At 38.6% G+C, this 16,484-nt stretch overlaps 1 protein-coding gene across 1 annotated transcript in view; it reads right to left on the bottom strand.

Moving 5' to 3' along the window:
- The window catches only part of LOC121443108 (heat shock factor protein 3-like), a 46,501-nt gene extending 45,453 nt beyond the window's left edge, over positions 1–1,048 (bottom strand). Inside the window, exon 1 of the mRNA XM_041644788.1 lies at positions 953–1,048. Coding sequence (XP_041500722.1) covers positions 953–1,048 — 96 coding nt within the window. The remainder of the gene's footprint in view (positions 1–952) is intronic.
- Between the last annotated feature and the right edge of the window lie 15,436 nt (positions 1,049–16,484).

Genomic DNA, 16,484 nt, shown 5'->3' with positions numbered 1-16,484 from the left:
TATAAAATATTTACTTCAGTATTTCTTTTGTTTTAAATTTATATTTCTTTTGTTTTAAATATATATTTATGAAGAAGTTATAAATTAAAGATGATACACACTATTTTCTCAAATGAATTATGAGTAAGAGCTGTTTATGAAATAAGAGTGGCTATGAATTGACCACTATTTGAAGTGAGCTGTGGTACTTGGGAATTTATTATACCACTTTATATTTGTGTTGGAAATTTTATTAATAAAAAAGTTTTACCTTGGCTGAGTGTGGTAGTACATTCCTGTATTACCAGTACTGAGCAGGACTGAGGCAAGATAATCATGAACCAAGACCAACCTGGGCTATAGAGTGAGACCTTCTTTTAAAAACAAATGGACACGATGCTTTAGAGAACTAGTCACAATCTGCTTTTAACAGATTCTACCAGATTTTATTCCTAGCCAGAGTGATTAGAAGCTAAATGTAAATCAAAATCTCAGTGAAAAGGGTGCATTTATAATTCACCCAGTTCACACAATGAAAGGCTAGCAAGGCCCCAGTGATAAAATAAGGTGTATCACAAATTCTCTCAGAAACGGTGACAGTAGCTAGCCCTGGAACAGCCAGTTTAGGTACACTTGGTGGGAAAGTTGGAGTATGTGCTATGCATATTTTTATGGCAAAGCAATAAAATTCTGAGTAAATTTTTACTCATATAACAAGTGTTTAGTGATTATGAAGATGAAAAATGATAGAAAATGAGTGTAGCTTTTGCCAGGAATCACAGCACTGGCTGAAGTAAAGCTTAATCATCTTCTTATGAAACTCAGTGTCCACCAAGCGGCTGTAGGGGCTCGTGAAAACGTCCTGTGCCTCTATCCTTCACCCTGTCTAAAATTTTGCCGCACTCTGAAAAGACTCTTTCCAAAGCTACATTCCTCTATTTACACCCATGCTTCTTCCCATATAGTCTTTTACCTTGCTCCAGCGAATCACATGATCCAAGACGGCGTCGTCGACTATTACCCACAGTTTGGTGAGAAAGGTAGGAACTGTCTTGCAGAATTGTTCCATGTTTCAGGGTGTCAGTACCTCAGAGAAATGTCAGCTCTGGAAAACTACGCAGCAGCGAAAACCTGAGCTACCCTTACTGAGAGCAATTTCACTTCAGGTCAAGCAGCACGGCAAAAAGCGGAATACCCATCGTCGGAACTTTCCTTGGGGGCGGACCTTAATTCCCAGGGGAGACGTCTCATTGGCTAGCTGTAGTACCGTGTTTTCAGCGCCTTCTGGCACGTGACTACTAAGGAACTTCCGGTAGAGGAAAACCTTTGTAGTGTGAGGAAAAATAAACCATGAGCAAAAACAGTAGGGGGCACCACCTTCGGTGTTTTCTCCGTTGCTCTCGTGGCTGTACGTGCTACGTAAGCGCTTTTGCAAGCTCCATCTTTGTTCCTAGCAGGTTAGGTACTTGCGGCTAGGAGAATTCTGGATATTATATTACATAATTTATATCATCACCTTTAAAGGAATAGAAACCCTCACTATGTACAGTCATGACCTGGTAACCAAACGGTGTGGAATGGTACTGAGCACTGAATTAGCTTAATGCTGCGTATAGCTTAGCAACGAACTTAATGATATTGCAAAGGCAATGCTTTGTAGTGCTTGGTTTGATCTTTTCTCTGGGTAGATGGTGAGAACTGGCTGGTTTTTGTTTTGATTTCTTTGATTGTGTTTTTATTTTCTGTTTGTTTTTCAGAGTCTCACTATGTAACCCAGCTGACTGAACTCACTATATATAACAGACTGTCCAGAAATTTATAGAAATCTACCTGCCTCTGGTTCCCTAGCACTAGGGTTAAAAATGTATGCCACTGTTCCTGGCTGGTGAAAATTCTTGGTATGCATTTTGGTGACATGAGACACTCCTAGAATATTGGAACATTCTTTTCTTCTAATGATAAGGTTAGAAAGAAGATCAAGAAGAAAAAAATTGTCTAAAAATGTACGCAATTGCTTTTGTTGTTGTTGTTTTCTTATTTTCCTTTCATTAGAAAATAGTTGGTTGAGGTGAGTCAGAGAGCCGTATAGTCACCACAGGAGACAGATGCTTACACTGGCACCTGCCTAAACTTTGCAGGTAGACTATGACCTCATGGTGATGCACAGGTTAATGGGAAAAGGTTAATTTAAGATATACGAGCTAGCTAGCAATACACCTAAGGTATTGGCCAAGAAGTGTTTTAAATAAAATAGTTTAGTATAGTTTCTGAGTAATTATTTGGGGTCTGAGCAGAGCCTGCATCAACAGAATAGCACCCACCATCAAAGGGCCTGGATTCACATAAGACCTAAAAAAGTTTTTTTTGTTGTTGTTTTTTAAGACTGTTTCTAGACCCACAGAAATGGGAGTCAATTGGAGCTTGTTGGTAGCAGCATATTTTTAGATAGGCTGTTTGCATGACTCCTTTAAGAGATTTCCTTATTGAATTTTAGCAGCAAAAAATTGCATGTCTTCTTTAAGATCTGGCTTCCTGGTTTAGGCAGCACAAACTCTGTGCCAAGCACTTTAATGGGGTTTGTTGGCAGCTTGCTGCAAGTTACTTAGTGGCAGAATGAGCCACCTGCTTACCAGTGTTGAGGTGGTAAGGACAACTCCCACCTGGCAGTCTCAGAGGCAGTGAACATGTCTCTGCCATGCTGTACTGGGTGGAGCAAGCAGGCAGGGTTGAGTTGATCTGAGCCCTGCCTTCTTAGCATTTATATAAATGCTATTAAAAGGCGCTCATGGTCAAAAAAACAATTACAGATATCCACACAATAAAGACAAATCCAGATAGAAAAGACCTCTAAATAGGTCACAGTGTTAAATAAATGTACATATTCTTGAGAGAGAGAGGAAAAAGAGAATAGACAGCTAAAATATAAAAGAGTACAGAAGTCAGAGATTAAAGGAATAAAGGTAATAAAATAAATATTAAAATTGTAGAAAAATAATAGAGTAAGAAAAGTAAACCACATAAAGATGAAATATATACAGAGAGTCTGTATTATGTATATAAGACCTCTAAATGGGTCACAGTGTTGGATAAATGTACATAGGCTTGGGAGAGAAAAGAAAAAGAATATGGGTAGTTATTAAAAGAAGTAAATTTTTAAAAAAATTATAAAATAATGTCTTTAAAGAGAGAGACTACAGAGGATTATAGACTAAAGGAGTAAAGAAAAATAAACCAACTAAAGATGGAATATACACAGCAAGTCTGGATTATGCATATTTTTGTATTTTTTTTGAATTTTTTGACTACAGAGAGACATTTGATTCTGGGGATTGCTAAGATAAGCCAACACATATTAAGGTATCATGACTTCAAAATTTGTGTCTAAGGATATATTGCTTTGGAAAAGAGGTTCTGTTTTTGTTTCCACAGAGGATGAGAACTTGTGGATTCCTTTCAGACTAATGAGGATTGATGCAGCAAGACCCCCTGAAAGGTATAACCCCAAAATTACTTCACACAACAAAAAGCAGGAAGCAGTTTTGAGGGAACTATCTCCAAATTCCCAAATATTGTTTATAATGTTTGTTTTCTGATGGAAGAAGGTCATTGTTTAAATAAAAAGAAACTGCTTGGCCCTCATTGGTTAGAAGATAGGTGGGAGGAGTAAACAGAACAGAACGCTGGGAGGAAGAGGAAGTGAGCTCAGACTCCACAGCTCTCCTCTCGGGAGCAGATGCCTCAGAGAGACGCCATGCTCCCAGCTCTCAGGCAGACGCACGCGATGAAGCTCTGACCCAGGATGGACATAGGCTAGAATCTTCCCGGTAAGCGCACCTAGGGGCGCTACACAGATGATTAGAAATGGGCTAAATTAATATGTGAGAATTAGCCTAGAAGAGACTAGATAGAAATGGGCCAAGCAGTGATTAAATGAATACAGTTTGTGTGTTGTTATTTCGGGCATAAGCTAGCCACGCAGCTGGGGTGCTGGGGATGCAGCCCCGCCGCCCTTATTACTACAGTTTTCATTTAAAGAAGAATATGCTAGGGGCTGGTGATATGGCTCAGAGGATAACAGCACTTGCTGCTCTTCCAGAGGTCCTGAGTTCAATTCCCAGCAACCATATGGTGGCTCATAACCATCTGTAAAGAGATCTGGTGCCCTCTTCTGGCCCACAGGGATACATGTAGGCAGAATATTGTGTATATCATAAATAAATAAATAAATATTTAAAAAAAGAAGAAGAATATGCTATAGAGATAAATACTTTGGACTGGTATAGACCTCGGTTTGTTGGTACAAATTTCAGGTCAATTTTGTTATATGTATATTTCTGCTCTTGATTAAGGTATTGTATTTGTGCAGCTCATTTAAAAATGTAATCTATAATTAAGAAATACAGATTACTAGATAGTCATTTATAGTAGTCAAACTTGTAGTCATGTTAGTTCGGTTTTCTAGATGTACAGAGTTATAGTTAAGTTAGATACATAATCTTCAAACCTTTCAAAGACCAATGGAAAATGGCATTTAAAATGTTTTAAGAACTTAAAATTTTTCATGACAATGAGACTCATAAGCTGGTAGGACCAATATACTTCAAGAAGATGATTGGCATCAAAGAGGCTCCTTATGGAGTTTCTTAGCCATTTGGGCAAAAAACTGCTCTTGCCCTGACTGTTTGTTGGTATGCTGTATGACATGCAGGATCCACAGAGAAATGACTGCTAAACTTGCCTAAAGGTGAGATGGTTTTTCAGGGTACCTGCTTCATAAAAGTGTCTGCCAGACATTCTGCAGGAGACATAAGACTGCCCAACTGCCAATATAGAAGGAAATGTCTGAAATTTCTGGCTTCATGGAAAAGTGCGCCGGATACTATGAACCTGTAGGCCGAAGATGGACACTCCAATGATACAGAAAAAGTTTGGGGGACTGTCCAGGCAGCAAGATATCTTTGTTAATTCTAGAGTTTTAGAAGTTGCTTACAATGCATTTCCTGTTAACTTAAGTAATATAATATACTTCTGGGGTCTTTGATGGAGTTGAATAATAGTTATAATTATAGTTTTCCTTAGTTATGATAAAAAATAAATTAGATATAAATATTGTAACTGTAATTCTTGCTTGATACCTGTTTTGTTATATGTAATTTTACTATTTAAAGTTAAAACCTTTCTTCTTATTTAAACAGAAAAGGGAAAATGTTGTGGGAAGTCCTTCTATATATGTGCTGCTTTTATTGGTTAATGATTAAAGCTGTTTTGGCCAATTACTTAACAAGCCAGACAAAAAATCCAGACAGAGATGGAGAGAGAGAGAGAGAGAGAGAGAGAGAGAGAGAGAGGTCAGAGTCAGACAGAAGTCATATAGCCAACACAGGAGACAGACACCTCTGCTGGAGCCTGCCTAAACTTTCCAGGTAAGCCATGACCTTGTGGTGATGCATAGATTAATGGAAATGGGTTAATTTAAGATATAAGAACTAACTAGCAATATGCTTAAGCTATTGACCAAATAGTGTTTTAAATAATACAGTTTTTGAGTAATTATTTCTGCTCTTAACAGAGCCTCTGCCATAAGAGAAGAACAAAGCCAAGTACAGCTTCTTGGTAATCATCTTTTTTTCTGGTCGGCTTTGTTTGCTAGAGGCAAGCAGAGGCATTGCTCCTTTAAGAGAGGCTTCCTGACTCAGCTTTAACTGCAAAAACCACACAGCTCTTTTAAGAGGCTCTGCCACAAGCCAGGTGGTGGTGGCTCACACCTTTAATCCCAGTCCTTGGGAGGCAGAGGCGGGCAGATCTTTGTGAGTTTGAGGCCAGCCTGATCTACAAGAGCTAGTTCCAGAACAGGCTCCAAAGCTACAGGGAAACCTTGTCTCGAAAAAAACAAAAAGAGAGGTTCTGCCCCCAAACACTTAAATGGTGTTCATGAGGAGCTGGCAGTATGCTTCTTGGTGGTAGCAGGGACTTGAAATTCCCTAGAGGTATGGCAATAAACATGGATCCAACCAGTACCTCCTCTGTGAAGCTAGACTCTCATAAATCTAAGAAATGGGGTGGAGCCAGCCACCAAAACTAGTTTTAATCCAAACCATAATGCTTAGCAGGTTTAAGACTCACGTGCTGAGAAAAAGATAGAGATATATAGCAAAGAAAGATTCAGATGGAAAAAAAACAAACTTCGAAATGGCTTACAGTATGTTTCAAAATGTACATAGGCTTGGGAGAGAAAAGACAAAGGATAAAGAAAGTCTTTAAAAAGAAGAAATAGAGTATCCAGGCATGGTGGCACATGCTTTTAATTCCAGCACTCAAGAGGCAGAGGCAGGCATCTCTTTGTGAGTTTGAGGCCAGCCTAGTCTACAGAGTGAGTTCCAGGATAGCCAAAGACACACAGAGAAAGATTGTCTCAAAAAACCAAAAATTAAAAATAAAAGAAATGAGTAAGAAAAAAAGCCATTTAAAGATGGAAAATACACAGAGAGTCTAGATACTGTATATTATTGTATTGTCTAAATTGTTTGACAGATGAGGAAGGAGCAACAGCTGCTAAAGGACATTTTATTATAAATGCTGCTGGATTAATCATATATATATTGCTTTGATTTTAAAATTTAATTCAAAAGATATATAACTTTGAAGATGAGGTTTTGCTTTTGTTTCCACAGGAAATGAGAGTCTATGGATTCATTGTGTATTAATTAAAAACAGAAGGTTTGATTGAGGAAGACCGACTGAAAAATCTCTGGTGGGAATGGATGGTCCAGATGATCCATGTTTCAAAGCACCTCTGTTTCTTCTGAGTTTTAGATTCAGAACAGCGTTAAGACTGCTGACTGTGATGATCCAGCCTCACAGAACACTTCAGTCAGTACTTGGCCATAATCCTAAATTTTCTTTGTGTCTCCATGAGATTAACAGTGGCCCCAGTCAGAAGGAAGTAGCCTAGAAAAACTATGCCTGCATTCCCCAAAAAAGTGGATTGTGGATGTCTGTCTTTGTTTAGCGTGTTGGTTATGGATAATGACCAAGAAAAAAAGCTAAACAAAGTAAATTAGATTCAGAGTTCTTATTTTAAAGAGAAAAGAAGGGGAAATGGTGTAAGACAATGTTCTTCTACACTGTAAAGATTGTTGTAGGGATAAGTCCCGCCCCTTAAGGGGCGTGTTTGCCTCGGGCTAATGTCTGCCTATAAATTTGGCGAGCAAGCTCCGAGCGCTCGCTTCTGCTTTCCTGGTCTCCGCGGGAACGGTGGTTCTGTAAGTCTATTTCTACATTAAAGCTATATATATATATTTTTACACTCTGTCTGCATTCATTTACGCCGTTACATTTTGGCGTCCAACGTCGGGCTATTTTGCCCCCGACTCAAGCGGGTAGCCCGCTAGCTAACACAGCACCCTCCCCGGTGCTGTTTTTCAGTTCCTGACTCCGGCCCCAGTGCCGAGTCCGAGACACACTCGGCGACACAGGCCCATTCTGCCTGCCTTGGCTAAGTTTTGCAGTGGAACCCCACTGCCTGAATTAGCAGAAGCTCAAGTAATTGTGGTTTTGCAACAAAAGCTGCCACAGCGTCAGATTTGGTCTGTTACAAAGTGACTTGGCCGGTTGTGGTGGCCCACGCCGGTAGGATTTGCTGAAGGAGGCAGAGGCAGGAGGATCACAAGTTTGAGGCCGGCCAGGCAGTGGTAGAGCACGCCTTTAATCCCAGCACTTGGGAAGCAGAGGCAGGCAGATCTCTGTGAGTTTGAGGCCTGCCAGGCCTTGGTAGTGCACGCCTTCAATCCCAGCACTTGGGAGGCAGAGACAGGCGGATCTCTGTGAGTTCAAGGCCAGCCTGGTCTACAAGAGCTAGTTCTAGGACAGGCTCCAAAAACACAGAGACCACCACTGGCAGGAACCGATCATTGCAGGTAAAAAAAAATTTCTTTTATAAATAAAATGTCTGAACACATTACTGTTCAAGAATTTAATGATTTTTTTAATTGTACCATGTGGGAGATTTTACAAGAGGTGTCTATCACCCCACATATATGGATCCTTCTGGGATTCGTAGTTTTCATTGGCACCAAATGGTTTGATAATAGAAATATGATAAAGTCTTTACGAGACGAATCCAGGATTCTTAAGGTAGAGATTGAACGCTTAAAAACAATTGAGAATGACAACAATCTTCTCAAGAATCAGTTTGAAGTTCTCCAGGCTGATAACAATCTTCTCAAGAATCAGGTTGAAGTTCTCCAGACTGATAACAATCTTTTCGAGAATCAGTTTGAAGTTCTCCAGGCTGATAACAATCTTCTCAAGAATCAGGTTGAAGTTCTTCAGGCTGATGTTAAGGAGAAATTCATTACTATGGAAGAGGGAACAGCTGATCTGGACCATAAGATTCAGTCCCTTTCTGTAGGAAATGAAACATTAACTGAGAGAATCAAAACTGCTGAATGTGACAATCGGATTTTGTCTAAAGCTTATGACAGATTGACGGAAAGATTGTCAATACAAGAAGGCACGGTTTATGCCATAAAAATTATGTCCAAAGATGAGATGTTATCTCTAACGGACAAACTTCATACATTAGAATCCTCAATGAAGGCTTTGGAACATAATTCTGGACAGGAGATTCAGACATTGCAGAAGGCAATGGTGAATAGAATTGAAAAGATTGAGGAATTTCTAAATTCTGATGAAGAAGAGCAAAGGGTAGAAAGGAAAATTTTAACTACATCTGTGGGTAAGTCTCTCCGGGACAATTTCCACAAAGCTCTACCTACAGCTCTACCTGCCTTTCCCGTAATAACAACAGAGAAGGTGATTGGTTCCAAAAACCCTAGGGTCATCAAGGAGGATACATGGGAGCCTGTGCGTATGAATGATCTCAAGGAAATAAAACAGGCTGTCATGACTTTTGGGATGCAAGCCTCTTTTGTTAAAGAGATGCTAAAATCTTGGGCCACGACAAGCAGAGCAACCCCCTCGGACTGGCTCCAGCTGAGCTCTGCGGTACTGGAGAGTGGACCGCAATTGAAATGGAAATGCTTATTCAGGCAAGAGGCTAGACTCTTAGAACAGCAGGAAAAAGCGAAGGGAATTGACATTTCCCTAGATCAAATTCTAGGTGAAGGGCTCTTTTCTGATCCTCAGGAACAAGCTAATTTGGATGAAAACACACTCTCCATGTGTACTACAGCAGCCTTAAGGGCTTGGGACAGGGTACAAGACCCAGGACAGAGAATGGAATCATTTGTCAGAGTTAAACAGGGTCAGAGAGAACCCTTTAGTGACTTTTTACAAAGATTAACTAAGGCTGTACAAATAGGAATATCTGACCCAGAAGCAAGACGTATAATGATTGAGTCTTTGGCTTATGAAAATGCAAATGTGGAATGCAAAAGGATTTTGGGTCCTTTAAAGCTCAGATCAGCACCGTTGGAAGAATGGGTCTTGCATACACTCAATGTTGATACATTTGATTATGGCACTGAAGCATGGGTAGAAGAAGCAATTTCCAATGGTAAAAGGAGACACCAGAATACCAAATGTTTTAATTGTGGAAAAATGGGTCATATTAAAAGGAATTGTAAACAACGGATTTTCAGAAATAATAATAATAATAATAATAATAATAATGCATCTTTCAGAAATAATAATAATAATGCATCTTCTAGAAATAACAGAAATAGGAGGACTCAGCCTTCAGGTTTATGTAGAAGATGTGGAAAGGGCAGACATTGGACGAATGAATGCAGGTCTACAAGAGATAGACAAGGCAACCTGATACAGCCGGGAAACGTGAGAGGGGGGGCCTCAAAGGCCCCCATGGCAAACATGGTTCAGTCATATCCAGTTTCTGCAGAGAACGTGCCTCATCAGGACAATTAGGAAGCCCCATGCCTACTGTTACAAGCAATAATGATCAGAAAGATAAGTTACGTGTGTTTTGGCAAACTTCGATAAATGATCAAAGACCTAAACTGAGAGTGTGTGTAAATGGCATTTTTATTACTGGCCTGCTGGACACAGGTGCTGATGTAAGTATCATTACCCCAGAATCTTGGCATCCGTATTGGCCTCTTCAAAATGTAAATGTTCAGCTCCTGGGAATTGGAACCCTATCTCGAGTAAGGCAGAGCACGAGATGGGTTGAATGTATAGGGCCAGAGGGACAAATAGGAAAATTAAAGCCATATGTAGCCAATATTGCAATGAATTTATGGGGTCGTGACCTATTACAACAATGGAATACTGAAATTAACATTCCTGCTAAATCTAGAGCCTATATTTCTGAGAATAATATTAAAAGATATTACAAACGGAGAAAACCGGCCATTCGGGCTGTAAAAGAACAAGCAATTGATGTCCCTTCAGAGATACCAACAGCCTTGCCTCTAAAATGGTTGACTGAGAAACCAATATGGACAAAGCAATGGCCTTTAGCTGAGGAAAAGTTACAGGCTTTAGAACAGCTGGTACAAGAACAATTAGATGCTGGACATATAGAAGAATCGACCAGCCCTTGGAATTCTCCTGTATTTGTGGTTAAGAAAAAAACAGGTAAATGGAGAATGGTGACAGATCTCAGGGCCATCAACAAGGTTATTCAACCTATGGGCCCTCTGCAATCTGGAATTCCTTTGCCCTCTTTATTACCAAAAGGATGGCCTCTCATAGTTATTGATTTAAAGGATTGTTTTTTCACTATACCTTTGCAAAAAGAAGATAGAGAAAAATTTGCCTTCACAGTGCCTACTTATAACAATTCTCAACCTTCGAGGAGGTACCACTGGACCGTCCTCCCCCAGGGTATGTTAAATAGCCCCTCCCTGTGCCAATATTTTGTGAACCAACCATTGCAAATAATACGCAAGAAATTTCCCAAATCTATAGTATACCATTACATGGACGACATCTTGTTATCCGATTCAAACATGGATACCTTGAACAGACTGTTTGAAGAAATAAAGATACTTTTACCTAAATGGGGATTGCAAATCGCTCCTGAAAAGATTCAGAAGGGAGATTCTGTTAATTATTTAGGTTATAAAATAGGTTTGCAAAAAATTAAGACACAAAAAGCACAAGTTAGGAGAGATCGCCTACGGACTCTTAATGACTTTCAAAGACTGTTAGGAGATATTTCCAGTCTACGACCAGCTATTGGAATAACACCTGATCTAATAATTCATTTGAACAAAACCTTGGATGGTGATAAAGATTTAAACAGTCCCAGAGAATTAACAGCTGAAGCAGAAAAGGAACTGATAATGATTGAGGAAAAATTACAACAGGCACATGTGGACAGGGTGAATCCAGAGCTCGATTGTATTCTCGTCATACTACCATCAAAAATTTCTCCTACAGGAATTTTAATGCAGAGAGATGATATTATTTTGGAATGGATCTTTTTACCACATAAACCAAGTAAGAAACTGAAAACTTATGTGGAAAAAGTCTCTGAGTTAATTATAAAAGGCAAGCTGAGACTTCGTCAACTAGCAGGCATAGACCCAGCAGAAATTATAGTGCCTTTCACTGCTGATGAACTAAAGAAATTATGGGAAGATAATGAACCATGGCAAAGAGCTTGTGCTAATTTTTTGGGAGACATTAATAACAATTATCCAAAAAGCAAGCGGCTTAACTTCATAAAGAGAACTTCTTGGATTCTTCCTCGAATCGTCCGTGATGCTCCAATAACTGGAGCCCGTACATTCTATACTGATGCCAATAAATCAGGGAAGGCAGGTTACAAATCAGAAGACTTGGATAAGGTGGAACAAAGTCTATATACTTCTGTCCAGAAGGCGGAATTATATGCCATTCTTATGGTGCTAAGGGATTTTAAAGAACCTATTAATATAGTTACAGATTCACAATACGCAGAAAGAGTTATTTTACATATTGAAACTGCTGAATTTATACCTGATGATACTGAACTAACCTCATTGTTCCTCCAGGTTCAAGATTTGATCAGGAACAGGCTTTGCCCTATGTACATAACACACATCCGATCCCATACGGGTCTGCCAGGTCCTCTAGCACAAGGTAATGCAGAAATTGATCAATTATTGATTGGTAGTGTGCTACAAGCCTCTGAATTTCATAAAAAACATCATGTTAATAGCAAAGGTTTGAAGAAAGAGTTTTCAATTACATGGCAACAAGCTAAGGAGATTGTAAAGAAATGCCCTACTTGCTCTTTCTATAACCAAACGCCACTGCCTTCAGGGGCTAATCCAAAGGGCACCCAAAGGAATGAAATCTGGCAGATGGATGTGTTCCACTTTGCAGAATTTGGCAAATTAAAATATGTACACCACACCATAGACACGTATTCAGGTTTTCAATGGGCTACTGCCCTGAGCTCAGAAAAGGCTGATTCAGTAATCACACATTTATTGGAAGTTATGGCCATCATGGGTATACCTGCGCAAATAAAGACAGATAATGGTCCAGCATATGTATCTAAGAAAATGAAACGCTTTTTTGATTATTATAATATAAAACACATTACAGGTATACCAAATAATCCTACAGGTCAGGCAGTTATAGAAAGATCAAATCGTACTATAAAGGATATGCTGAACAAACAGAAAGGGACTGAAAATACCCCCAGAAATAGATTACATAATGCTTTATTAACCTTGAATTTTCTTAACGCTAATGAGAAAGGAACGACAGCAGCAGAAAGACATTGGATAATGGAAAAGTCTGCTGAACTAAATCAACCGATTTATTTCAAAGATGTGCTGACCTCTCAGTGGAAGCCAGGAGATGTGCTACGTTGGGGAAGGGGTTTTGCTCTTGTTTCCACAGGAGAAGAAAAATTGTGGATACCATCAAAATTAATAAAGTTTCGATTTGAAGAGGAGAAACCTCTTGGAAAGGAGAAATGACAACTCATCCACAACGATGATATTCATACAGGTGGTAAGAAAAACATATAGAATGGGGGCAGGGTTCTGTTCTTATCTCCACAGGAAAACACTCATCTTTGAGAAATTCAAGGGACCCTGGATGTTTGGATACTGACAGATGGAAAAATACCTGCCCAATAGGAAATATCAAGACAACTGAATGGGTTGTGTAAGTAATATTAAACCATATTTCTAAATTTATAAAGCTGGTTTTGAAGTTGGACTCTGGCTCAGTCCCTCTCCAATTCCAAGCCTGTTAGTAAGAGAAAAACCCAGAGTTTCTGGAGTTTCTGTCTCATGTCAAGAGCCATGATATGGGACAGAAAGAAATATGAGTTTAGAAAACATCTTTGCTTTTCTTCATATCTATCATACTTTTCATTGAATATATCTATCATGTCTTTCATTGAATATATATATATATGTCTATATATGTCTATATGATTAATGTTTAAGTTTTTCATAATGAACAATGAGTTTTTCCTGAAGTGACATTTGAAGTTTCCAGGAAGAAGATGGGGCCCCATAACAACAACTCCACCTGGTTGATATGACGTCATGATACTGATAGCGCTACTACAAGACCTGCTTTGGGTACCAGCTGCACAAGACAGTTCCAACTTGGTTAGCTGAAATGGTGCACATCTTATACAACATTTTGGCCAGACCTGCACGAAAATACTCAGAGACTATTTGCAATTTTAAAAGACATTATCTTGAAATTTAACCATCATTTTACTTTCACAGGATCCCCCAGAAAGAACGTCGCCCCTATGACAGCTGGAAGTAATTCTAGAGAACGACGTCCCCTCTCCCAGTAAAGTTTGCCCTTGGGTTTAGGGACATCATTTAGGGGTTGATTATAATTAGTATATGATTGAGGGTTGGGGGAGGAATTTTATAAGCTCAGGGATCATTTTGAAAAAAAAAAAAGAGGGAATGATGGGATAATAGATTTATAATTGTGAGTTACTGCTTTTAGACAAATATATTGGTATCAATTCTTGTATAATGAAACAAAGTTAAATTATATGGACTATTGTACGCATGCATGTTTCTACCTCTGTTTAAAACATTTTTATGTATTGACATATATTGTATTGATATATATATATATTGTATATATTTACCATATTGCAGTGTACATTTCTACCTCTGATTAAGATACTTATATAATATTTGTGTATTGATATATATTTACCTACTGCAATGTATATTTGTACATTGTTTATATTTGGAGGTCATTGTCCTCATTTGTTTCACAGTCGTTTATTGTCTTATTCTTTAAGTTAGATAGATATTGAGAATTATATAGACTAATTGTCATCTAAGTTTGTCATTTATAATTAGACTAATCAGGTTCTTTAGATATATAGAGATTATACTCAGTATAGATAGATAATCTTCAACCTCTTCAAAGAGCTGTAGAAAATGGCCTTTAATCTAACTCAGAGTTTCGTGATAGTGAGACACAATTGCTCCTGGCAACACCACTCTATTCCCGAGAGAATGTTGAGCACCAAAAACACTCCATCTGGAGCCTTTCTATTTGGCAGAACTGGCCTTTGGGCAAAGAAATGCCCATACCTCAACCACTGACACAGATACAGAGCGTGCATCAATGGATAAAACAGGACTGTCATATCCTGCCAAGACAGGGTAAGATAGTTTTGAAAAGTTCCTTGCCTTTAATAATGGTATGTCAGTTATGTTAGGCCTTAGCCAAAATTGGTTGACTCAACGTTGCAAATGAGACTTTGGGTGATTGCCCAGGTAGTCAGTTGTCTCTGTCAATTGTTGCACATTTTGGATATATCTCGTTTGTTGAGTAGTGTTTATTCCCTTCTCAGATCTTTGACTGAGTTGAAGATTATATAATTGTAGTTACTCTTTACATTATTTGGACTTCTTGAGATAGAATGTTTAGCAAAGCTTTTGTTCTCAATATTGTTTGTTGTATTTATTATTTGTTGTTATTGTATGTAGTTGTATTTGGTTTAGTTCTGTCTTATTTAGACAAAAAGGGGAGATGTAGGGATAAGTCCCGCCCCTTAAGGGGCGTGTTTGCCTCGGGCTAATGTCTGCCTATAAATTTGGCGAGCAAGCTCCGAGCGCTCGCTTCTGCTTTCCTGGTCTCCGCGGGAACGGTGGTTCTGTAAGTCTATTTCTACATTAAAGCTATATATATATATTTTTACACTCTGTCTGCATTCATTTACGCCGTTACAGATTGTCACTTAAATTAGTTTAATAAAATGCTGGTTGGTCAGTAAGTAGCCAGGCAGAAATAATAGGCGGGGAAACCAAACTAGGGAGAAATCTGGGAAAAGGAAAGGAGAGATGCAGTCACTAGCCAGATGTAGAGGAAAGAAGATCAGAATGCTTCACTGAGAAAAGTTGGCTAAACATAGATAAGAATTGTGGGTCATTTTATGTCATAATATTTAGTTAAAATAAGCCTTAGCTAATAGGTCAAGCAGTTTATAATTAATATAAGCTTTTGTGTGTTTCTTTGGGACTGAACAAATGTGGTGCCAGGCAGGACAGAAACTTCCACCTACAATTTATTTTTATTTTATCTTCATTGAATGTGTCTTGCTTGCATGTGTGTCTATGTGAGGGCATCAGATTTTCTGAAACTAGAATTATAGATATTTGTGAGCTGACACATGGGTGCTGGGAATTGAATCTGTGTCCTCTGGAAGAATAGTCAGTGTTCTTAACCATTGAACTATTTCTTCAGCCTTTACATTCCATTTTAGGATTTATCATAATAGCAATAAATAGCAGCAGGAACTATCAAACTTATAGGCTTACATTCATTTTATTTTATTAGAATAAAATTTTAAGAGCATATGCAAGAAAAATGAGTATGGGATTAAAATATCTGCAGAGAAATTTCACATAGAATAAATTTACCTTTTTATCTTAAAATGCTAGATATAAAAGATAATCAATTTTTTAAATGCTAGATATAAAAGATACTCAAAGGCCAATGCTTTGTTTTAAAGTTAAAGTTATAGAGGAGCTGGATTAACTGCCTAAGGTAACACTGACAGTGATTAGGGGACAGTTTCATACATATTAGCTAAATTTCGAAAGAAGTATACTCGATGATATCCATATAGAAGATGTTTCAAGGTAATCCACAGGTTTAATTTTTCCTTTTTTTTGTTTTTTCTAGACAGGGTTTCTCTGTGTAGCTTTGGGGCCTGCCCTGAACTCACTCTGTAAACCAGGCTGACCTCGAACTCACAGAGATCCGCCTGCCTCTGCCTCCCGAGTGCTGGGATTAAAGATGTGCACCACCACCGCCCGGCTTAATTTTTCCATTTTTAATTAATATTTTTTTCTTATAACTTATGTGTAGATGCATGTTTGCAGGTGAACTTGTCCATATTTGTGTATCTGAAGATATTTTTTTCTCAGTTGTTTCTGTACCAAAAGTTTTGAAAACCAGGCCTTTCATTAAACATAAATATCATCATTTTGATTAGAGCAGCTGACCAGTGAGCCTCCTAGGAGCTCTTGTCTTTGCTCCCCCAAACTAGGGTTACAGGTAGACACTGATGTGCCCAGCTTTTA

Source organism: Microtus oregoni, unplaced genomic scaffold (assembly GCF_018167655.1).
Source record: "Microtus oregoni isolate MIOR12 unplaced genomic scaffold, Mior012 000100F_ref0000014, whole genome shotgun sequence".
Taxonomy (NCBI): Eukaryota; Metazoa; Chordata; class Mammalia; order Rodentia; family Cricetidae; genus Microtus; species Microtus oregoni.
The sequence above is the reverse complement of the archived record's forward strand: the minus strand, read 5'-3'. Positions and strand labels throughout refer to the sequence as shown.